General features: G+C 35.6%; 3 protein-coding genes across 3 annotated transcripts; 1 reads left to right on the top strand and 2 right to left on the bottom strand.

The window, feature by feature from the left end:
• The first annotated feature begins 1,837 nt into the window (after positions 1 to 1,837).
• LOC108986068 (rhomboid-like protein 20) lies at positions 1,838 to 14,538 on the top strand. Its single transcript, XM_018958587.2, has 8 exons — positions 1,838 to 2,022; positions 2,145 to 2,245; positions 9,232 to 9,372; positions 10,988 to 11,054; positions 11,776 to 11,927; positions 12,058 to 12,159; positions 12,570 to 12,692; positions 14,014 to 14,538. Exons 1-8 carry the CDS (start codon positions 1,998 to 2,000, stop codon positions 14,179 to 14,181), a joined length of 879 nt encoding a protein of 292 aa, XP_018814132.1. The 5' UTR covers positions 1,838 to 1,997; the 3' UTR covers positions 14,182 to 14,538.
• A 428-nt stretch (positions 14,539 to 14,966) lies between these two features.
• LOC108986067 (dual specificity protein phosphatase 12-like) lies at positions 14,967 to 19,493 on the bottom strand. Its single transcript, XM_018958586.2, has 7 exons — positions 19,408 to 19,493; positions 18,329 to 18,828; positions 17,404 to 17,456; positions 17,120 to 17,184; positions 16,940 to 17,018; positions 15,708 to 16,013; positions 14,967 to 15,399 (listed from the first exon to the last, which is right to left on the bottom strand). Exons 2-7 carry the CDS (start codon positions 18,781 to 18,783, stop codon positions 15,245 to 15,247), a joined length of 1,113 nt encoding a protein of 370 aa, XP_018814131.2. The 5' UTR covers positions 18,784 to 18,828; positions 19,408 to 19,493; the 3' UTR covers positions 14,967 to 15,244.
• Positions 19,494 to 20,165: 672 nt separating this feature from the next.
• On the bottom strand, positions 20,166 to 25,088 carry LOC109016716. Its single transcript, XM_035689043.1, has 6 exons — positions 24,691 to 25,088; positions 23,937 to 24,029; positions 23,456 to 23,689; positions 22,930 to 23,032; positions 21,302 to 21,531; positions 20,166 to 20,677 (listed from the first exon to the last, which is right to left on the bottom strand). The coding sequence occupies exons 1-6, from the start codon at positions 25,011 to 25,013 to the stop codon at positions 20,455 to 20,457; spliced, it is 1,206 nt and encodes a 401-aa protein (XP_035544936.1). The 5' UTR covers positions 25,014 to 25,088; the 3' UTR covers positions 20,166 to 20,454.
• Between the last annotated feature and the right edge of the window lie 107 nt (positions 25,089 to 25,195).

Raw genomic sequence — 25,195 nt, 5'->3', positions numbered from 1 at the left:
CAAATATCATTTCTAAATGTTTATTGTCATGATCCTAGATCATAATATTTTTTCTTCATGCCAAAAAAAAAAAAAGGTATATATATTTCTCGAATTTAATAGTACCATTTTATCAAAGTTGTTTAGTCTATATTTGGATAATGATATGATTTCAGATGATCTGTAAATAGTAATTTTGCCAAATTAACAATCCACAAAACCTCAAAAATCCAAAACCAATAAAATTCGGTATCATGAAACAAGAAAGAAAGCCCTGTAGATGATAATTCAGCAACAATAGTTATAAAAACCACCAAACAATGATAATTTAGTTTTAATAAATATCAAAATTATCAACAATGATAATTAGCTAAAATAATGATATTGGTAATTAGTAATAAGAAAAAATAATCAATCATGACTATCAACAACAACGTAGAAGCATGAAATGACAATGTTAATTGGGCAATGCTAAATGTACTCACAAAAATACTTATATATCCAAATAACTTTATCATCAGCATACCGCTTTCATTAAAAAAATAAAATATAAAAAAAGAAAAAAACTGTGAAAGTCACGTGAATATATAATTTTTTTTGTGAGTACATTTAGCATTTAGCGGTGACCATAAATAACAACAATGAGATTAGTACAAAAGATGTCAAACTTAACATTAGTAATCACAAGTACCATGAATGAAATGATTGAAGATGTCAAATAATCACATTCAATCTTAAAATAACACAAATAATTTTACGTATAATCGTAAAATACATAAATATTACGTAATTGTTTTAAAAAATAATAAAATTTATTATTAAAAAATTAATTTTTTTTATGTAAGTCTCATATTTCATTCACTTTTTTAAAAATAAATACATAACAGTTACACAATTCACAATTATAAATATCTTTCTTTTATCTACATTATTATTGCTTCTCTAAAATCAATAGTTGATGCACTTATCTGTCTATGAAGACAAGTTAAAAGTCTAATATATTGTCTGCTGCAATTTTAACGGTGGTAACTGTTCATTGCATGATAAATCCACCCTCTCCTCATAAAATTTGTTTGGAAACCTTCCTAAAAAGTTACAACACATTTACAATCAATATAATTTTAAGGCATCTTAAAATATTTATGAATAGTAATAAAATAGTTTGAGTTAAGATATTTTATTTCGTTTTAAAAAATGAGAGATAAAAAATTAAATAAAAATATTATAAAATTAAAAAAAATTAAATATTATTTTTGTTTTAAAATTTAAAAAAGTTGTATTATTTTTTATATTTTATTTAAGAGTTTAGAAAATTATAATGACTAGATAAAAAAATTGAAGATTTTGTTTGCCAACAAAAACTACTCTCGAAGTAGTCTTTCTCTTAATTTATGTAACAGTCTATTAATCAAGAGAACACGAAATTAAGATTACTTTGTTATCTCTATTCTTTATTTTTCGTTTTTTCATTTATTTGATTGCTCAATATTAGATCTTAATGTTTTAGGGGAATTGCAGACTCTCTCACTTTTTTTCTACCTTAGAATCTTGTAATAAAACTACTTGATTATAAAAAAAAAAATGATAGTTACAGTTGTGATTGTGCAAACGTCATACAATCATTTTAAAAAAATAAATAAATATAAAATTTACATAAAAAGAAATTAATTTTTTAATAATAAATTTTATTATTTTTAAAGTGATTATACATCACGATCGCACTCTATATAACATTCCTAGTTAAAAAAACACTAATGATGTTTATTCATTTATCTATTATTATTTTTAGTGGGAGACTTGTATTATGTTGTCAACCATATTTTCTAGAACATAGTCTTTTATGTAATAAATTAGACCAACCTTCTCAAAATTGGGGGAAAAAAAAGGTCAAAGGGAGAAAAAGTAGGAAGAAAGAGAAACAGAGTAGAGACTTCCTTACAGAAAGAAATCAAAAGGAAAAAAAAAAAAAAAAACGGTTCTTGAGTTTCGTCTTTCTCCGCTCCGTCACTGAGAAGAAGATGAACGGTGGTCCATCGGGCTTCAGTGCGTACAATACATTTTTTCGCTTAGACAATAATCCCATGGTCTTCTTATATTATACTTTTGTACCCTTTTATCTATTATTCTCCGATTCCCCGGACACTTATGTTATTTTCTTTTGACAGATAATGCTCCTGTTACCAGAGCCTTCATTATTGCCTCTGCTCTCTTCACCGTGTTCTTTGGGATTCAAGGCCGTTCTAGTAAACTCGGATTGTCATATCTGGTATTGTTTTTTCCTTTAGATATTTCATTTTAACTTGTTTTGTTAATTTAATTTTGTGTTCATTTAAGTTGTGACTCATTTATTTCCTTTTTAGATGTTGTGGTTATTTATTTTCTTTTCACCTCTTTTTTTTCTTCATCAAAAGCTCGAATTGGGGAGTATAAATTATGGATCTTTTTTCTGATATTGTTATATGTACTTATGGCGATCTTTGATTCATAAACGTGCTGTTTAATTTTACTCTTTAGTTTGTTTTCGATGAGGTCCATATTTATCTTTCATCACCATCGTAAGAATTTTGCAACTTATATGATATTGCTTTTCCAGGTGAGGTTGTAAATTGCTTTTCTGCTTTTCTCTATGAATAGCTAAATTGAAGTTGGCTTGTTGCTTTTTAAACTTGTTCTTAATCTGGATTACATTTGTCATCACTGGAGAGCAGCTTTAACTAATGTACCGGTGCTTTTGACATGTAATTGGAGATGGGGTTTATGCTGTTGTATAGGGATAGCTCGGACTCACGTTTTAACTCCAGTTTTTGTATTATCAATTTTAGTGATGCATTGTTGCTTTTCAAATTTAATTCAATATCACTAATGCATTATGGTCGCTAGAGTGGAGGGTTTAGGAATAGCTGCAACTGAAATTGCATCTTTATTTCCCAATTATGGTTTTAAGGTGAGGAGTGGGATTACCCTGGACGTGTTATTAGTAAAGTACGAGAAAACTAGAGCTCAATGTACTTCCACAATGTTGAAAGACTCTCGTGGATCAATTTTGTGGTAATGCATTTGGAGGAGCTTTTTAAAGTCTGTTGAGTTTGTGTTAGGGGATAGTTAGTGAGCTTGTTTTTGGTATGGCATATTTTGAGAGAATATTTTTAAGGATTTGTTTCTTCAACTGTTTCTCTTATTTGAGGATAAAGAAAGCTTTTGTAGCTTTGTTTCTGGGGGTATGGTGAGAGTTTAACACTATCCCAGATTTGTGTGTTTAATTCAATATTGAGAATTATTGCATAAGTCCAGTGTACTTGAATTATGTCTATTTTCAATTGTATTAATAAAATTTCTTTACCTATAAAAGAAAAAGACTCAGAATTATTGTATCTCAGTAATTAACTCATGCAACCAGAGAAACTTGAACCTACGACCTCACCCAACACCCCACTAGGCCCAAAGTTCATTGGTTGCAAGCTTGAGAATTAGAGGCAATTGATTTTCTATACAATCATCTTCAAGCAGAGGAGATATCTAGTAGTGGGAGGAGGAATTTTTGGAGTTTATCTTTGATTTGGATCTCATGGATCTTCCCCTAGTAGGGGGAGAGTACATTTGGTCAAATGAGAGGGTTTGGTCGAGATTTGATAGATTTTTTGTCTCTCCTTCGTGGGGAAGCCCACTATCCGGAAGTAAGCCAGAAACGGTTAGCTCGAGTCAACTTAGATCACTTCCCTATTATTTTAGACTGTGGGGGTATTCATAGGGGTCGCCGGTATTTCAAATTTGAAAACATGTGGCTATCAATGGATGAGTTTGTAGAGATGGTGAGTGCTTGGTGGTCATCATATCAGTTCATTGGTACTCCAAGTTTCATTCTTGCAGGCAAGTTAAAGGCGTTAAAACCAATGTTTTGAATACCGTACCCGTCAAGGCACTGAAACGAAATATTTCGGTACCGGTACCGTTTCGTGTACCGTTTCTGGATAGTCAATATATGAATAAATTATATATAAATTATAAATAGTCTAATTTGAATTGGGGATAAAAAAAATAAGCTTGTAGTTTGAAAAAATGAAAAAAAAAAAAAATGTTTGAAGGCCGAAATATCGGTACCGGTCGAAATTGAGGCCGGTATGAAATGTATATGGTACTTGTACCGGCCCAACAGCCGTTATGGCAAATATCGGCCGTAACGGCCGGTACGGTACGAAATTGGAAATAGTGGTTGAAACAAGACCTGAAGAAATGGAATTTGGAAGTTTTTTGTCACATCGACAATCAGAAGTCTGCACTGTTGAAGGAATTGCAAGAGCTAGAGGGCAAAGAATTATTGGGAGATATACCTCGAAGGAGGTGGTTTTGAGGAAGGGCATGGTTATGGAAAATATGGAAAGAGTTCTGTTGTCAGAGGAGACTTCATGGCATCAAAAATACAGGGCCCTTTGGTTGAAAGAAGGAGATAGGTGCACTAAGTTTTTTCACAAAGTGGCTAATTCACACTGGCGTAACAATGCTATTGAGTTGCTCCAATTAGGCTCTCAGGTGATTTCTTCTCCTCCCGAGCTAGAAAACCATATAGTACACTATTATGAGATCCTTCTCACAGAATCGGCTTCTTGGAGGCCGAAGCTTGATACCTTGCCTTTTGAGGCAATTGACTCGCAGAGTGCGAGTGTTCTGGAGAGACCTTTTACTGAAGAAGAGATTTACATGGTCATCTCTGGTATGGCAAGGATAAAGCACCGGATCCAGATAGTTTCTCAATGGGTTTCTTCCAAACTTTTTGGGACATTGTGAAAGGTGATGTAATGCAGGATTTTAGTGAATTTCACTCTTTCCAAAAGTTTGAAAAATCCCTTAATGAGACCTTTATTGCTCTCATTCTTAAGAAACACGGGACATCGACTATTGAGGACTTTCGTCCAATAAGCCTAGTTAGTAGCGTGTATAAGATTATTGCTAAGGTCCTTGCCAACCGGCTTAGCCCGGTGTTGGAGCATATTATTTCCAAGTCTCAGAACGTATTTATTCAGGGGAGACAAATTCTTAATTCGGTACTCATTGCAAATGAGTGCTTAGACCACAGACTTCGAGAGGGAGGCTCAGGGGTTCTTTGCAAGCTTGATATGGAGAAGACGTATGATCATGTGAACTGAGAATTCTTATTATACCTGCTTCAGAGGTGTGGCTTTGGGATTAGGTGGATTTCATGGATGCGTCATTGTATTTCAACGGGCCCGATTCTCAATTCTAGTCAACGACACATTTGCTGGATTTTTTGATAGTTCACGGGGATTGCAACAGGGAGATCCTCTATCTCCACTTTTATTTGTTATAGTTATGGAGGCTCTAAGTAGGATGGTGCAGACTGCTATTGGGGGAGGGTTTTTAGTTGGTTTTCAGGTGGGCAATGGCTTTGGGGGCCCTACTATCACCTCACATCTTCTTTTTCCAGATGATACTTTAGTTTTTTGCGAAGCGGATAAGAGTCAAATCCAAACTCTACGAGCTTTGTTACTTTGCTTTAAAGCAGTGTCAGGGCTCAAGGTGAACCTTGCCAAATTTGAGATGGTTCCTGTGGGTACGGTTCCTAATATTCTTAGTTTAGCAAGCCTTCTGGAATGTAAGGTGTCTTTTTTCCCAATGAAATATCTGGGCCTTCTGTTGGGAGCAACTTTTAATAATAGAGCTATTTGGGATGGGGTGGTAGAGAAGATAGAGAAAATGTTTGCTGGTTGGAAACATGTGTACTTATCAAAAGGGGGCCGTCTCACTCTTATTAAGAGTACTCTCACTAACCTCCCCACATATTTTTTATCTTTGTTTCCTATGCCTGTAGGGGAGGTGAACAGGATGGAGAAACTATTTAGGACGTTCTTATGGGGAGGCATGGGGAAGGAGAAAAATTTTCATCTAGTTAGCTGGAGAACAGTTTGTGCCTCAGTTGTGAATGGGGGTTTGGGAGTGTGTAACTTGAGAACTTTTAATAAAGCTCTATTGGGAAAATGGTTTTGGGGATATCACTTGGAAGATGGATCATTATGGAAGGAAATTATTGATACTAGATATGGTGTCGCTAGGGGTGGTTGGTGTTCCAAAAAAGTGAGAGGGGGGTATGGTGTGAGTTTATGGAAGTTTATAAGGAAGAGGTGGTCATGCTTTGCGAATCAAATCCGTTTTGTAGTTGGTGAGGGCAATCAAATAAGTTTTGGCAGGACATGTGGTGTGTAGATCAAGCTTTGGAAATGGCTTTTCTGACCTTATATCGTATTGCAGTTAACAGGGAGGCGTTAGTGGCGGATGTGTGGTTATTTTCTCATGGCTCGTATCAGTGGAACATTCTCTTTAGTAGGGATTTTCATGACTGGGAATTATCTATTGTTGCAGAATTTTTCGGGTCACCATATTCTACGGGGACCCCTATAGTACAACGAGATAGATTGAAGTGGAGGTCAAATAATCACAAGTTATGCACAGTGAGGCGTATTATAACATCTTGACAACACAAGATCATTCTCCGTTTCCCTGGAAGACTATTTGGAGGTCTCGTGTGCTTTCTAAAATAGCTTTTTTTGTTTGGAGTGCTGCCATTGAGAAGATCTTGACCACGGACAACTTGAGGAAAAGAGAATGTGTAGTTATGGATTGGTGCTACATGTGTAAAAAGAATGGAGAATCGGTGGACCATCTCTTACTACACTGTGAGGTAACAAGGGTGTTGTGGGATGAGATCTTTCAAATGGTTGATGTTGCTTGGGTTATGCCTATGAGGGTGGTGGATCTTTTGGGCTATTGGAGAAAGATGCAAGGCTGTCTTCAAGTGGCAGTGGTGTGGAAGATGATTCCGTTGTGCATCATGTGGTGTATTTGGACGGAAAGGAATGCGCGCTGCTTTGAAGATAAGGAATGCACATTGACTGAGTTGAAGAATTTTTTGTTCCACACTTTATTGTCGTGGCTTTCCGCTATTGTATTGCAGGGAGTTAATGTCCATGATTTCTTGTCTTTAATTTATCGCATGTAGAATGTATTTAGGAGTTCTTCTGTATACTTCCTGTGTACATGGGCCATGCCTATTTCATTCACATATGTAATATTTATCTCTTACTTATCACAAAAAAAAAAAAAAAAAGAAGAAGAAGATATCTAGTAGTGGGAACTTTGGCGGTTGCAATTTTCAAGAGACTTTCTGAGGGACTACTAATGGATTGTTTTGTTGGACAAATATTTAATGGGTAAAGGTCCTAAAAAAATTTTTTTTATCAGTAAATAGGAATTTTATTAAATATAGGTAAAGGTCCTAAAAATCTTATCATTTTTGTTTCCTTTTTTGGATGGATAGCTGCTTTGATTTAGATCCAAGTGGTTGAAAGCCGCATATAGAGTCAAAAGACTTGTGTTGCACGTGCAAGACTGTAAGACAGGGAATCGTCTCTTGCTACGAGGACCTTAGTGTGATGGTGGGACATGTGTTTGCTAGTGTTCTTTTCTTGTGGCTCATTAGTCTATTTCTTAGATGGCGGTTGATGAGCTTGTTGTATCTTCTAAGAGGACCTTACACTCCCATGCACATGAGTTGTTTTGTCTTCCTCTACAAAGTTATACTGCACTAAAAAGGATTGAGATCGATGAAGTCAAACCATATAAATAATCTTTTGATTGCCTTCCAAAGTTGCTTTTTTCATTTGGACTGCCTCTCTTGGGAAAATTTTGATGTTGGATAACTTAAGGAAGCAGGGTATTATAGTTATGGATTGATGTTTCGTGTATAAAAAGAATGGGGAAACCGTGGATCATCTACTATTGCATTGTGAGGTGGCAAGGGCTTTGTGGGATGGCATTTTTAGTAGAATTGGCTTGGCTTGGGTGATGCCTTTGAGAGTGGTTGATCTTCTTGCTTGTTGGAATGGGCTTCATGGTTGCTCTCAAGTGGATGTGGTTTGGAAAATGGTTCATTTCTGTCTTATGTGGTGCATTTGGATGGAAAGGATTGAGCGGTGTATTAATGATAAGGAGCGTACTTTGGAGCAACTCTGGAATTTCTTTGTGCACTCTTTGCTGTTTTGGTTTTCTGCTTTAGTGATTAACGGAACTTCCATTCATGATTTTCTGATGTCGCTTTCTATTTCCTAGAATATATTGAGGTGTTTTCTTTTGTATTCTTCCTGTGTACATGGGCTTTGCCTATACATTCGTTTCTAATAAATTGCTTCTTATAAAAAAAAAAAAAAATCTTTTGATTGGATTCCGATTGGGCAACGATGATGTAGTAGTTTTCAAGCGTTAGGAAGCAATATCTTTCTAGTTTGAGTGCTTTGCCGTGTATACGCATTGTATGCATTGGTTGCGCCCCTTTACACTTCATTAATAAAAATGACTTGGAAGTGTTAATTAAGCAGTTCTTTTTGTTAATTAGTAATGAAAAGGTTAGTTGATGAATAATGATAGGCATAGCCTGTGTACACATGACGTATACAAGGTACTTGCCTCATCACAAGATACTGTGAAAATTTCTGAACAACTTCTCTTGTACACTACCTATGTAATTGGTCTATGCCTATTTTTCGTATTAATAAAATTTCTTTTACTTACCAAAAAAATAATTGAACTTGACATTAGTGGATCATGAATGTGTTCAGGATCATGACGAACAACTTCTCTTGTACGCTACCTATGTAATTGGTCTATGCCTATTTTTCGTATTAATAAAATTTCTTTTACTTACCAAAAACATAATTGAACTTGACATTAGTGGATCATGAATGTGTTCAGGATCATGACCGAGTATGTGTATCACAGTTGTAAGTGTGCTTTTGGTCCAATTATGGAACTGTGCACACCTTTTCCTCTTCACAATTAATATTTAATTTTTCTTCCAGAAAATTAGTTTTCTGTTTGAGGAGATATTTCTATAGATATTTTTGTTTTCATGAAAAGTTGCAGATGTAAAGAAATAATATTGTAGATGATATATGAAGTGGAATTTCCCATTCTTCACTACAAAAAATCTTTTAAGATAATAACTCCCATAAAGCTGTTCAAGTTACTGACTCTCGGAAGCTGAAGGTTGGAAATGAGAATTTTGCTGACTGTTTTGCTAGTGACTCATGATAAACGTGTATTTGTAACGGAGGGCTGTATGCCAATGTTGATATAGCCAAATATGCTTACATTTCTTCTTTTTTTCCCCCTCTAGAAAGGTGCTGTAAACTCTAAAAAGTTGCAATTTGTGTGCACTAATATCAAACCATGTTATTGTTGTGACAGGATGTTTTTGGGAATCTCCAACATTGGAAGCTAATTGTGTCAGTTTTTGCCTTTTCTTCTACACCAGAATTGATGTTTGGACTCTACTTGTTATACTACTTCAGGGTCTTTGAGAGACAGATAGGTTCCAATAAGTACTCAGTGAGTAATCATCTAGCTTAAACTACTTGTGAGGTCGACTTTGATATCTTTCATGTATCAGATGTGCCTTTTGTAGTTGTATCAAAGTATCTTAGGCCTAATTAAAGGCTTAGTATTGATGAAATATGTACTAAATAATCACTATGATGCAAATTTCTAAGATGCATGTGAAGGGAAAGAATTTTAAAGCATCCTAGTGAAGGTCACCGATTTTTCTGCGTTTATCTTTCTTGTACCTGCCCAAGGTTGGCCTGTGAAGCATGTAATATGAGTATTCTGTTGGATGAGTCTACATCACTACATTATATTGCTCTGCATTTGGTATGGTGATAGTTGTTTTTTTCCCCTGGTAAGTAATAAAAACTTCATTAATAAGCGGGCTAGTGGCTATTTTGGTCGGTCAGATTTACTCATAGGATTGATAGTTTTAGAAGATTTGTTAAAGAAAATGTACAGAACTAAGATAACGCATGACTAGAATTTTTATTTTTTATAAGTAAACAATTTTATTAGATAATGATAGGCATCGCCCAAGTACAGAAGAATATTTACTTTACTTATAAAAAAAAATTACTCATTTCCTCCAATTTCCTCTCTGATTCAGTTATAAAAAAAACTTATAAAAAAAATAACTCATGACTAAGAAGAAAGCATGTGGCATAAACATTTGTTGTTGAGAAGTGTTTTCTTCCAGTTACACTCAAGTACTGCCTTCTTTTAGGGAATTTCATTTTGAAAATAATAGACTCAATTACAGGAAACTCCCATAACTAAGAATGTGTTAAATGGTGTGATCAATCTTCAAAAAAACCACACAGAATAACTAATATAGAAAAGCGGTTCAAATTGGAATGTTACATATAAATACATTTTGCATCCTTAATTAGAATAATTGGTTTTGATCAAATAGGATTCTGAATTATATAATTTTATGCCTTCAGATGCCATATACGTTCTATTTGGAGAAAAAAGCCAAAAGAGTGCAGGCTCTTCTCTAGGATGAAAAAGAGGGACTTGTTTTTTGGGTTGGATAACTGGGACTTCTGACCATGACTAGTTTTTTCTGTCACAGTTAATTGTGGGGAAAAACCTAACCCTTGCTTGAAATGAATTGAATGCCCAAAGGTGCCCAATCAGTCATCTGCATGGACACTGTTCTGTTAGTCATTTCACAGGGATCTAATTAATTAATTAATTTTGAGAATTTAAACTTGCAGCAGCCTTTTAGCTTTGGCTTTCCTTCTTGTGGTTTGGGACTTGCAGTAAAAAAAGGACTCTGCGCTTAACATTACAGTGGTAACATTATTTGTTACTCTGTGCTTAGAGATTCAATGCTTCTATTTTTTTTATTGATAAACAAAATTTTATTGAGCAATGCTTCGATTTTAAATCCTATGGGGTTGTGTGTTCCTATAATCTGAGAATCAAGGTTCGGGAAATTGTAACAATTTTTGTTGCTTTGGTTATTTATATTCATAGTTCTTTGATGTTTGGTATTTCTTAGTATGATTGGCATGTCTTAATCCTTCTGTTAATCAGATATCAAACATAGGAGAAAGGAGGTTTGATTTTTTTTTTTGCCTCTGTTTTACAATTGGTCTACCCCATTCTGCAGGTTTTTATCTTGTTCTCTGTAATAGTTTCATTGCTTTTTGAGATCCTTGCTCTAGCACTCCTTAAAGGTATGCATTGCTCCGAATTTTGCTTTTCATTACTCTATGAATTTGCAACCATCTTAAGTATCCAAAATATTATCATTGATATACTTCTTCACTTTTATATCAATAAAAAAATACTTCAATTTTATAAACACCTTGAGATGGAAGAGAAAAATCCCAAATTATGGTCTTTAAAATTTCACTTGATATTTTTCAAAACATGATTTTTCTTTTTCCCAAAATGTTTCTTATTTGGAATGAGTTGCTTTTAAGTCTTTATTTTATTTTTCTTACTATGAAATTAACAGTTCGGTTGGGAATTACTTCTTAAATTATACTAAAAGTTTCAATACTGTTACTCCTACCACCAAAAAAATGGAAAAATGTGGTGTGGCTATCAAACTAAATTACAAAAAAAAAAAAAAAAGGATCAATTTCCTACAAACTTATATGTTGCATGGTTATGTTGGTTTTTCATTTTTAATTGGCTCGTTTGAGGAAAATCCTGGCTCTACTATTGCATGTGAATGCTAGAGTTTACTTGCATATATATATATATATATATATATATTCAGTATCAAGGATAAATAGGTTAAGTGCTTATTATACTACAAGTGGATGCTAGAGTTTACCGTCTCATCTCATAGTTACCTGCATTTGTTTTTTGCTTTTTTACCAAAGCTCTGTTGTGCATACTGCATTTATAATATTAAAGTTAAAATAGCGTTTATTAATTTTTTTGCAGATCCTGCAGTGAACCTGGTCACATCGGGACCTTATGGTCTTATTTTTGCTTCATTTGTACCATTTTTCTTCGATATTCCAGTTTCAACATGGTTTCGTGTAGTTGGTGTGCGCTTCTCTGATAAGTCTTTCGTATATCTAGCTGGTCTTCAGGTAAAAATTGACTATGGTTTATATGTACAGTTTATGGTGCAAGCTGCACCAAAGTTGAAGTTCTGTTAGCATATTTGGTTCTCCATCTCTCTCCAGCCGGTAAAATCTAATTTTAGTTTCTGTCTTGCAGCTTCTTTTATCATCCTGGAAAAGATCTATTTTACCAGGGTTATGTGGCATCCTAGCTGGTTCCTTGTACCGTTTGAATGTCTTTTATATCCGCAAGGCAAAGGTTTTTATCAGTTACCTTTGGACAGAAAGATACTTATTCTTCTTATCCCTTTCTGCTGTTTTTGATGAAAACTTGGTATTCTGTTCAAATATTTATTAGTGCTTACAGCTGTGAGCCTCCTCTGAGGCACATTACTGAAGCTTACAACTAGAGAATGAGTGAGTTATGAGTGAAATTATATGCAGTAGTGACTTGGAACACTTCATGGACACATTTTACTCACAACTAGTGCTGGGTATAAAATACTTTGACCACTCTTCCTCTGAAAATATTTCTTTTAACTTGAAGAAAGAACTATTCAAATTGTTTATGGGGGTTCATATCTTATTTGCATCTGTTGCTATTGCTACAGCTTGTGTTGAAGTTAATTAAAATAACATGTGATTGTGCATGTCTGTCTCATATTGCAGTTCCCAGAGTTTGTTACTTCATTATTGTCGCGGATTTCTTGGCCAACCATGGGGAGATCACCTTCAGCAGCACCTAGGAATATTGTAGGAAACATGCCATCCTATGCAGGTCGCCAAGTGGAGGCAAGTGTTTTGCTTCATGCTTTCAATCAAACTTACATTTCCTCATAACAGGTGTTATGCTGAGTTTTAATTTTAGTAACTCAAATTAACACCCTACAAAGTAATTTACCCCATGTATAGGGTTTGATTCCAAGCTGTCGCATAAAGCTTAGGAAGTAGGAACCAAGATGAGGATGAAGATATTCATTTACATAGATCCAATATGTGCTTATAACACGTTTTGCATGGAGTACCTTTTCAAACATATTCAAAATAATGTCTATTTGTTTATGTCTTATTTGATTTCTTTCTCAGTATGATCTCATGTTTACTTCCATAGATGCATATCTCTTTTGCTTTATGTAGGATCCATATTCCCTAGACCCTTCATTTTAGGTTGACATGGCTGAAGTTGAATGAAATCATCTGCCCTATTTTTCATACCCCCAAAAATGCACTGGTTGATTTATAAATAGGTTTCTAGGCTTGTCAGGATGATTTGTACATGTTTTGCATAATATTTAGAAGTTTTGAAATATAACATGGTAATAATCTCCAGTCAACTTAATGCAACATATTTTACATTTTAACTAAATTACAAAGATGTCCATTCATAGTGATTTGAAGGCCATTTTCTTCTAAAACCATTTTGACTCAGAGTTTTTTTCTTTGTTGTGGGTGCATTTATCAAGCATTTAAGTACAATTACAAAGATGGACTTCTCTGCCATGGCATCATTGATATTATGGGGGATCGGTTGGGAGTATCATGAAGTGGGCGAGCCAGGTTTATAATCACCTACAATGGGCTATTGCAAGTAAAAAACCAGCTCAAATGTTGGTTCCAATTTTATAGAGAAACTTTTCCGTCCATAAGATTTATATTTTACCGAATTGTTGGCTTTGAACTGTTAGAAGTGAAACCACGTTGGGGTAGCAAATTGACAGGCATCATAGATCCTTGGATGAAAAGGAGATTATCATAATTCTGTGAAGTTGCGGCTAAATAACAATTAGACTTTTAACAGAACCACAATATGACCATTATCATAATTTTGTGGAAGCTTTTAGGGGCAAATATCAATATGAATTATGTCCATCTCTTACTCTTAGGCTTGACTCGTGCTCATACATCCTACTCTTAAGGGCCTAAACAACACAGCTTTAGACAGGGTCAGGTAGAGAGTGGTCAGCCCTTAGTACTTTAGAGGAGTATGTCTAAGGTAATTGTTTGGTTGATTGATCTGATTGAGTCTTGCTCACATATTTTTCTTTTCAAGAGTACAAGTAACTTTAGCATCATCTGTTGATCTATATGAACTTATATCCTCTTTTTGTTTCAGAGAAACTATCCTTCCTCCATGCCATCTGCCACAGAACCACTTGAGGACTCTATTTCAACACTTGTATCCATGGGCTTTGACAGGAGCTCAGCCCGACAGGCACTTGTGCAGGCTAGAAATGACGTCAATGTGGCTACAAACATTCTTCTTGAAGCGCAATCTCACTGATTCTGTTAACATTGCTCTGTAGAATGGAACTAGATTGTTTCAGATTCAGAGATAGAATATTATCTGATGCAGACATGCTGCCCCGAACCGGTGACGAGATTGATATGCTTAGAGAGACCCAGTCAAGGTTTTTGCAGTATCATTTTAAAGGAAAAGGCTCTCTCCTTTTTCAGTTTTTTCGTCTTTTAACTTTCTAGTCTTTCTTAACTCCTCTTTCATTTTGAATGTAATTATCAGTTTAAGGATAAATACGCATACACCAATGACAGAAAATTAAGAGAACTTGCAAATTATTCACTAGCGTGCGTGTTCAATGTATGATCCATATATGCTATGCTTACATACAAATGGGTTCTCTCATCTCTCTCTCTCGCGCGCGCGCGCGGGTGAGCAAAGATGGTGAGGTTTATTTTCAGCATGGGCACGAGCTGACATTGAAGAGTAGATGATGCTTTGAGTTGGGGGCCGTTGAGGCATGAGAAGTCTTGTATACTTCGCGCATCTGACAAAAATGTCTTTTACTCGGGCGGGGCTATCTAAAAATAGATAATTATTACTTTTTAAGTAAAAGTATTTTATCCATTTATATATCTTTTTTATATGTTTACCTTGATCTATCCTTTTCTTTTCAAATTTGAATTCAATTTTTGTATTTTTTTTTTTTTGTCTATTTACTGTTCTTGATTTGGCATGCATGTGATTTGGTACACTAATCATCTATCTATGATAGAGCCACACTAATCATCTATCTATGATAGAGCCGAGAAATTTATAGATTGGCTCAATTAGGAAAATAAAAATAAAAGCTTATGCGATGGCAAAGTTGTGCTGGGTTTCACACCTGAAAACAAAGACGATAACTCGGTCGTCTGATAGCTAAAATCTGACACACACAGAGAGAGAGAGAGAGAGAGAGAGAGGCCGCCGGTTTCTCCTGCACTTCAGGTTGAGTTGGAAGGTATACTTTTTCTGAGCGATAGCTGAGTTTCAAAGATTATTGCTGGGAAGATGCTGGGCACTTTGTTGGTTGGAGAATTAGCTGAAAGGCTTTGCCTGACAAATATTAGACAGTGCTGATGTCCACACGGCTTTTATGGAGCTGAAAGGCTGGGGTGATCCAGCTCCCACAACTGCATTGGATGCCCGACCAGTTGAAGTAACCCAACCGGGCTCCACAATGAGCACAAGACAACTTGCCCTCCAGTGCACCTTCTTCAACTGGGTGTGACAAGATACATATAAATATCCATCAAAATTTCAATTATTACAAACATGTCTCTGCACATAACAGTAATTGGGATCTATACTCAAGATACAGGTGGCTTTTGGCTACCAGGGGTAAATAACCAGAATGGTGGATATAATTCTACAACGCTGTCGATTTGAGGCAATTTCTGATAGGCTCCAAGAAGTCCCTATTTATCTCATAGCTGGAGTAGGTAATACAATTATAGCTGCCACAGAATTCGTCTATATATACAGCTCAAAAGTAATCCAAATCAGAAACTTCAAAAATGAAAACTTACCTGCTGTCATCCATCGCAGAGGCTCAACAAAAATGGATGAACATTCAGACTCGTCAGATTTGATAAATGGGTTTCCACTTTTGCGCTTGTGCCACTCGAAGGATGTCTCGCCTTCACCTGGAACGTGATCTACAACATTCTCCTGCAAGGCAACAACTCTTCGGCATTTCTTGCAGCGGTATGAAGAAGTACAATTATTTCCAACATCTGAAGGTACTTTCCCTTCTGAGGAAACTTCGGTAGACAAGCCAGGATCTGCCCCAAATTTAGTAGTGTCTATCTTCTCCCCACGGTGGTAAGATTCACCTGAAACCATTAAGGAATACCTGCTAAGATTCACCTGAAACCATTGAGGAATACCTTTTAAGAATCACATTTGAAAACAAGTGAAAACCTTCTCTTTTCATTCTCAAGTCATAACAGTCAAAAGAAGTAATCAGACTGAAAAATACAAATGGGAAATACCAAGCATTATATTAAACTAGACCAATTATAGTGATCACTAACAAAGGAATTTTAAAGACAACTCACAATTAAGTTGTAAGACAAAGTTTCAAATATGGATCATGCGCTCATGTTACACTTGCACCAAGTGGATCTTAAATCAATGACTTCACATGACCGTCCACTCCATCCTTATGCAGGCAGGAGGTTTTGAATACTTGTTTCTTAATATATTTTTTTTTCTCAGGAATACTTATTTCTTCAAGTATTCCTGAGAAAAAGTATTCTTAAGAAATAAGTATTATTAATTCTTAAGAATTTATTACTTATTATTTCTTAAGAAATAATTAAGAAATAAGTATTCTTAAGAAATTTATTAAGAATACTTATTCCTTAATAAATTATGCATCAAAATTGACAGTTTTCATGTCTGGTTGTCCCTTAGGTGTCCATCCTCTGAATTAAACAACTTGAGTATTCTGAAGTTTTGCTGTTAACATAGTTGTCATTATTTCCCATGAGCTTGGTCTCTTTCTTGTAGTATTTTCAGAAATACCACTAAGTATGCTCTCTATTTGCACACCCACGCACACACAAAAAGCAAGTGACATAACTATTCCTGATTCCATTGTTCCATAAATCGTGAAAAATCTCACCTATACAAGGTTAAACCTCAGAGCCCCCCTCCCTATTAAGAAGTGGAACATCACTAGGTTACAAAGCCATTGTCCAAAGAGACCATAAAGCTTCACGAAGGAAAAGAGGGGTAGGGGGGAAGGAATTTGTACCCAATACTTTCAAACAAAAGCGCTTGTATATGGGGCTTGTGTGATCAACCTTGAAGCCCATCTCCTCATACATTTTTAACTGCCATGGGAATTAAAAAAAAAGCCATAAATTTTGGATAAGGTAGACACATTGGAAATTGCACGTCAGTTACCCTGTGATATAGCATTTGATTGCATTACCTGATCTAGAAAACCATCATTGGGGCAAACGAACTCACAGCTTTGCCGTAAGGAAAAAAGTGCAGCTGCAGGGATGTGCCGACAGAGAAAAATGAAAAGAAAAGGTGAATACTTGTTGGATAAAAAAGAAAAGAAAATGTTAATGATAAGTTGAGAAACGTCTAAAATATTCTCAATCTCATCATAAAAATGGTTATTGAAAGTATTGTAAACAAAAATACAAGCCAGCATATACCAATTGGTAGACCTAAAGAACTTCAAACAAACAACGGATTTGTTCACACCTTCTTGAGATAGATGCTCTGTTCTCATGATATACGCCATAATGATAGCTGCACTGCAACAAACAGATGCAGAGAAGGATGTAAACCAAACCCTCAAAACTTGAAAATTGAGAAAACCAAAAAACCTCTTCTCAACAATTTCTGACATTCATTAGCTGGCTGAAATATAACAAAATAAAATGTAGTAGGAAGCAAACCCTTTTTAACAAATAACACAACCTTCAAATCTGTGATGTAGAAATGAAGCACCAAACTACATTGTTTTGAAGCTGGTTGTAGAGTAGCACTAGTAAATAACATTTGAAGAAGTTCGGTCTGCTTACCTGCTATAATGTGCTTATAATTTTTTTAAGTGATATGTTTATAATAAAAATCTTCTGACTCTAAAACAGGAAAAAAATGTGTCAAACAATCGTTTTTTATGACATGCAAAGTAAATACCATTCCAGCATTAGTAACTTCATTTAGCTAGGTCGCAAATCCTACATTCTACATTCGAGAACCTTCTGTTGTTTAGCATTGTAATTATATTGTAACTTATATATTTTTCAAAGCTTTATCACTCATGGAGGAATCCATAAACAGCTTTTGTACCATTTTCTATTCGAAATTTTCTGTTCTCATTTTTCTTACTCGTGCACAGATTTTCCATCAATTTTTCTCTATCTTGTTTGAGAGCTTGATTGGATGTCAAAGAATTATACCAATAAAACTCTTATGTTTTGCAGAGTACAGAAAGTAGTAAGTACCAGTTTGATCCTTATATACCACCAACCACAACTAGAAAAATAATGTAGTCACTCATAACAGAAAAAATCTGTAGCGGTGGGCTTTATTTCCAAATTACAGGTATCCCTAAAACCATCAGCCTAAAATCAGCTCAAACAACAATATTTATAACCAAAACAGAAAAAAAAAATTATACCTTCTCGATACGCCAGCAAAGCAATGCACCAAAACGGACCCCTCTTGTCGACTCTGATCAATGAAATCAAAACAAACATCCAAATGATCCAACAAATCCTCACTCTCCATATCTTTCACCGGCACAGCCATCCTCACCAACTTCAAATCCTTGCCTGCATATTCCATCGAGTACAGAAGCTTTCCAGGCGACAAGGAACTCTTCAACATCCCATCACCACCGAAAGCATCCTCTGAAACCGAACCTCCACTGCTGTCATCGAAGCCACCAACATGAACCTTCTTGATTTCCTTAGTGGGGATAACAAGAGCGCTACGCCATTCAGAGAAAAACGATATCGACACCGTACTGAGTACGGATAGTATGTGTGTGATCTCAGTGCTACCCTTTTGGAGAATCTCCGCCGCGTCTGTGATGTTGCCGATGAATAGATTCTCGCGAACACGGTACGGCATGACCAAACAAACACAGAATTCCTCCTTAACCCTTAAAACCTTTTCCTACAGAAAGTACAAAAAATTTTAGAACCCAGCGTCTGTTATGCTATTTAACTGATCATGTAGCAATACTAACTGAGCTGGAAACTGAACTTCCTTCCGAAAAAAAGTAGTGTCTAGTTTGGTTGCAGAGAAAATGATAAAATAAATAAATAACCAAAAACAAAAACCATATTATTAACACAAAACCATTTTGTTCCTAATCATAGCTAGAAAATTCAGTTGATCCTATTTTTAGACTGAATTAAAATCTAGTAAGAGGGGGTAATGAGCAAAAACTTGAAACTTTTGAATATTGGCGCAGTGAAAGTGAAGTTGATCAATATGTTTCAGAAACCACAACAACATAAACCATAAAAGATGTGGTTCAAATCTAATCTTGTCTCAATTCTCCCTTGTTTCCTCACCACCCAAACAGGATTCGTCTAAAAGAATCGCAGTCAATCAGTTTTCCAGATAAACACAGGGCCAAAATTCAAATAATCGAAAACAAAACCAAAAATAAGTAGTACATAAAAAATCGAAGAAAATCAATTAGTTCATTTTCAATTGAAATTTGTAATTAAAAAGAAAATCCCGAACCTGAAAACTCGGAATATTCCGGACACACACACACACACTCTCTCTCTCTCTCTCTCTCTCTCTCTCTGGTTATCGATTTCTATCAAGCAGGCTGCAACTCTGTTTATGACATGTAGTGCTCCTCACGTGGGAGAAACTGTCATGTGGGGGCGTACGCACCTGTGGGGATTGCGCGCCGAATTAGATCGTCCACGTGGTTAATAGAAAGAGATGGCTTCTACGCAGCAGTGGACCCACCCATTACTTTCCAGTAAGGGTGGCGAGGCCGTGTGATGACGTGTAAAGATCAGGACCTTTAAAAGAGTGATTGGTTTGCTTTACATACCCAAGGGAGTGGCTTGCGTATTCCAAGTTCCAACGCTGCATTAGATTCCTGTATTGCAGTACAGTAACACTATGACTTGGGGCAAGTCTCTGTCAAGTCTGGTTTCTTTTTCATGGAAGTGGGTTCCACGACAATCGATAAAAAAAAAAAAAAAAAAAATTATAATTATTTAAATAGATTTTAATTAAACTTTATAAATCAAATAGAACTGCTGGAATATGTAATTAAACTGTTACAAATATAAAAAATATTATATAAAATAAATTTACAAGATGATGTAATTTCATAAAATTTGTTCAATTTATTTTAAAATAAAAGTAATTTTACAATTTGACTTATACATGTAGATTTATTTTTATATAATCTCTTTATAATTAAAATATTTTCCAAACTTTAATGATATATTTATAAATAAATAAAGGGCAAAAATATGGTAAAAGGAAACAAGAAAAAAAGGGCAGCATGCCCATTTTCCGCAGAGAGATGTACATATTTGTAAAGTTACACACAAAATCCTATAAATAATTAGCATCACAAATTTTACAACAACAAATTTTATGTGGTCAGCCTCTGATTTCCTCCCATAGTCTTTATTTTTTTAATGTCAAGAGATTTCTTGTATGCAGCTCTTGAGTGTCTGTCCGTATCATAAAAGAATTGAGTGGAAAGAATGAACTGAGGTGTGGGGAAAACAGAGAACCGCCCCACTTATGAAACCCATGTCAGCTTCCCTCTTCATCCATGGTATAAACAGGTATCTGCCACGTCTTAGTGTTCTTCTTTGGGTCGTCAGTAAGGCTAAGATCTGTTTCATCTTCCTTGTATGTTCTAATGAATGTTTTCGCACCCAGCATGATTAGCCTCTCGATCATGAACAACTGATAGTTGTTCTCAATCAAGGGATCCAACATCTGGCTATAGTTTGATGAATATGCCAATTTGTACCTATAAACACGGATCACCAACAATATAGGTCAGCAGGTCTTCACATGACAAATTGAATCCCCAAGACACCTGGTTTTGAGGCAAAAAGTACCGCAAAATGACAATTTCTGACCAAAAATGAACGCAGGAAGATGGCATGCAAAAAATCATTTTAGTTTTTTGAATTTTTTCATTTCCATGACAAAAAGGTAAACACATATGGCCAAGTGAGATTTAACTGAACTGGAAATGGTAAGAAAATTCCTACGTCGTAGAATACTGTAGGGTATCATTTGATGGAGAATGGTCACATTGACTGACCACGTTGGAAAAACAGAAAACTCCCAAGACAAATTTATGATGAAAGATGCACGATATATGGCTTCTAGTACACGGACACAAGGTCGAAGGTTTATCTAGCAGAATGGTACAGTAATGAAAGACTAGTCAATTTTCCTATGAAGGCAACACTGTGATCTAGTTTTCACTGCACCATTCTTCTAAATACTTCCAGATGGACTGCCATGTAGTTCTCATATAATGACATAGAAATTACTGGATGTGTTTGTGACTGAGTATACACTCTGCAACGAACACTTTTTGAGACCTCAACTGCACAAGAGGAGGCGATTGTGGGCTGTTTACCTTACAGAGAGAGGTGAAAAAAATCCAGGTGTCCTTTCATTTGAAGCAATAAAAATAGTTCTTCCAGGTGGAACCCATTTTGCAATCCTTTGAAGGATAAACTCAGGACGCGTATCCCTATCCAGATGGGGATGCAGAGTCCTATCAACTCCAAATCTGTCCTTCCTCGTCTTTATTTTGTCGCCACGACGAACATGGATGGCATCATAATCACCAAGGAGTGCCTTTATCTGTGGACACAAATTTGTCTTAGATCTAATATTGAAATGTGATTTTCAGATAAACCATCCCGAGACTCGCATAATCCAAACAAAATTCAGTTACTATAGTCTCAGATTGATCCTTCTTTAAATATATTTGAGGAAAGCACAGATTTACTCCCCCCCACCCCCCAATATCTTTTACTCTTCACTAAGCTTTATTAGATGGTAATATCAAACCAAATGCTGCAAAATACTTTTATTTTGATACAGGCCCAAATATCATTGTTAAGGAACATAAGCCAAGCTGAAGAATCCATTTAAGCGGTACTTCAATTAATGTAAGAAGAATTCACCGACCACTGAAAATCATGGATAACAAATAAAAAATTTCGGTGAAAATTTGATGTAATTGACAGCCCATATTGAGTGAACAAAAAATTCAAAAAAAGATAAAGTACTAAGAGCCCTAATAATACAATGTATGCAGTCATGCTCATAATATAATAACTATTGAACAGCCCCAAGAGGTTTCTTAAATTGCCAGTACATAATTGCCAAGTTCCATCATTACTCGAGACGTTGACAATTTTTCGTTGACAGTTATCTAGAATTATGATCTGTTCCATCATTTGATAATGTTCAGTAAAAAGGCAAGACACACATCAAGGAATAACACAAAAGAAGTCATTGAAAAGGCAAGACACATATGAAGAATTAACATGAAAGAAGTCATTGCCTCTTTTCAAAACAAAAAGTATGATGGATCCAAGCTCCAACACTTCATACTGAAGACAGAGATTAGCAAATATCTAATAATATGAACTAAAGTTTCAGTACATGTTCTGGATGGAATGATAGGCGTTGCTAAAAGTACAGAAATCAAAATTTTCAGATGTACCTCCAATCTGTTTCTAACAGTGTTAAAGGCTTACACAGTTGAAAGTTTGAGTGCTTGTTAAGTGGCAGAGACAGTGCACAAATTCAGTTATATTTCATCAAATTAGACGCTGTAAAACTATTTCATAATTTATTCTCTATATGACCAATGAACCACAAAGAACAGAGATATTCATGTTTATGGTACACATAGAACAAACATTTCTTATATATAGAAGCAATAAAGAAAGAGCAGTGCTACATGTACTTGTGATTTTACTTACAAGATTCATTTTGTCAGTTTTCTTTTGAATTTCAATTTTCATAATTTTCTCCGTATCAATAACTGACACATGGAGAAATAAGTTTTTCTCAAGTACATTTAGCATTTTCCATAAAGAAAACTGCATCATGAAAACCATAACCACCAAGTGATCCAAGATTTTAAAAATCTTTCAGAAAAATGTGCTATGCCCCAAAACCATTTTCTATTCAGCAAATAGAAGGGAAAAAACATGAAATTTTAACAAAATCTCATACAACACAGACCTTGTCGGCTGCATCTCTTAATTTCTCTGCCACCATCGAAGGGAGAAAAGAATGCGGCAGCATTATAGCACTTTGGTTATTTCGATCCTTGCACTCCATAAACCTGAAGAGCTATATCATTTCAGAAACTCAAGTCCTTGACAAAATCCTAACTGGTCCATACAGAGTCACAAGGGATTAAGTGAAGCGGTACACATGGGAAAGGCATTTCCCGATTGTCTTCTGAACTATTTAAAAGAATTACAAAATATAAATCCAATTGAACAAGACCGAAGTTTTCGAACTATCACCAAGTACTGATATTTGATTGCAAAAAAGAAATCAAACCGTATCTCGGATTATTCAATGGTCCTTGCAATCAACATTAACTCACGTAAATCATAAAAATAGAGGCTCAATGAAATCCAGATCAAATGCAATGTTCAGTAATAGGACTGATACTTGAAAAGGAAAAGAAATCCCATCAAAGGGAAAACAAAAAAGACAAAAGAAAGAAAGAAGGGGTGGGGGAAAAAAGCCAAATTACCATGAAAGAGGGCTTGCAGTTCGGTTTATGAGCAAGAGATTTGAGTAATGACTGTTCTCTTTAAGATCAGCATGACTAACTCCTTCCACATGGGCAATTCCCCTAGCTCCGAGCTTCATACTCGTACTGAGGACCTGATGCCATAGTTCCGAATTATCTAAAATTACTGGTACAGTATCAGATATGAGGTCAATATCATACAAAGAATCCATGGCACATGAGCTGGCTGCCCACCTACCAAAAGAAAGGAGGTAGGTTCAGATTGTAGACTAATTTAATCGCCTGATTGATGATAAAAACATTAAAATAGAAAATAAAGTTAAGCTGCATCTATAAAACCTAACCTAGAAGGCATCTTTTCCAGAACCGTCAAGATTCAAAGCAGAGGGATAAATAACAATTTTGAAATAGACACTTCAATAACAACATAGCACCTTATTCTGAAAAGACCAACTGACACGAAAAGACTCAATGAACTCACCTTTCCTCTGAACTTGCATTATCAGAGTGATGCAGGATTCCTTTCTTATTATGTATTGGGTTGATACACATCCTAGAAGGCATGACAAACGTTCTGCAACAAGAAAGAGAAGTCAAAGACTAGATAATGACATAAAGAATTGTACATCAGAAAATCGAAATGTTGAGTTAGTAATGATTTCCAGAGGAAATGAATCAGTTCGAGCATTCCATATCATTGCAAATACAGAGTCGGAGAAAACTTTCAAAAAACCAGAATAACAACTTGGATAATACACAATGCCATTTATAGAACCCTCAACACTATCAAATTCCAAGAACGATAATCTTGGACTGACCATGTTCTAACAAACGATATAGACCCCAAACTTTGGAAAACCAGGAAAGGCCAAGTCTGCAACCACATGAAATTCAATCCGGATGGATAAGATAATTGATCTACCAAATAAAATCGACTCGGTTCAAATCCTATTCTGAACACATCAAACCAATACGAATCACAAAGGCTGACAAGAATTTATCATCTCTTTGGATTCCGAAACACAATTTCCCGTAATTTAACCGAACACCCTAAAGATGAATGAAAAGCTTAGCGAAAATTATGTTTTCCCGAATCCCAATAATGCTTGTTAATTGTACTTTTCCAACATCAGTCTCAGCAACCAAATATCTTCATTTTCATAAACTCCAAAGCCAGCAACAAACACAAATAAAAGACAAATCCAAGTACCCAGCACTCGTGTATATATATATACCTCTGGAGAAACATGGCTTCCTCGAGGGCACACCTGAGGCTGGACTCCTGGTGGCCCAGACCCTCACAGGAGTCGCAGTGCTTTCCGGGGCAGTCGATTCTGTCACCCCAGTACAAGTACTTCTCGTGGCCCGTGAGGATTCTTTTCCGTGGGGTCCAATTATTGGGTTTGAGAACGATTTCCAGGGCTCTAAAGGAAGGCAGTGACAACCCATTAGTGGAAATGAGGGAAGGAAGGAGGAACAAGAGCGCAATGGCGAGAACGAGCAAGAGTATCGCGGATCTCAGTTTTGGTTTGGTCTTTGGGGTTCTGTGGAATGCCATTGGAGTTGCAGATAGAGAAAGGAAGGAAGCAGGGGTTAATTGAGAATCTTTGTTTAGTGGTCTAACCTGACCATCTAGATCTTCCTAAATCAGCTTATGGTCAATCTGATGTGGCTGCATTTTTACTCTAAATATTTTTATTTATTTTTTAAATCAATTAGTAACGTTCTCTAAATAAATCC

This window comes from Juglans regia, chromosome 4 (assembly GCF_001411555.2).
Source record: "Juglans regia cultivar Chandler chromosome 4, Walnut 2.0, whole genome shotgun sequence".
NCBI lineage: Eukaryota > Viridiplantae > Streptophyta > Magnoliopsida > Fagales > Juglandaceae > Juglans > Juglans regia.
This window is presented reverse-complemented; position numbering and strand designations above follow the sequence as displayed.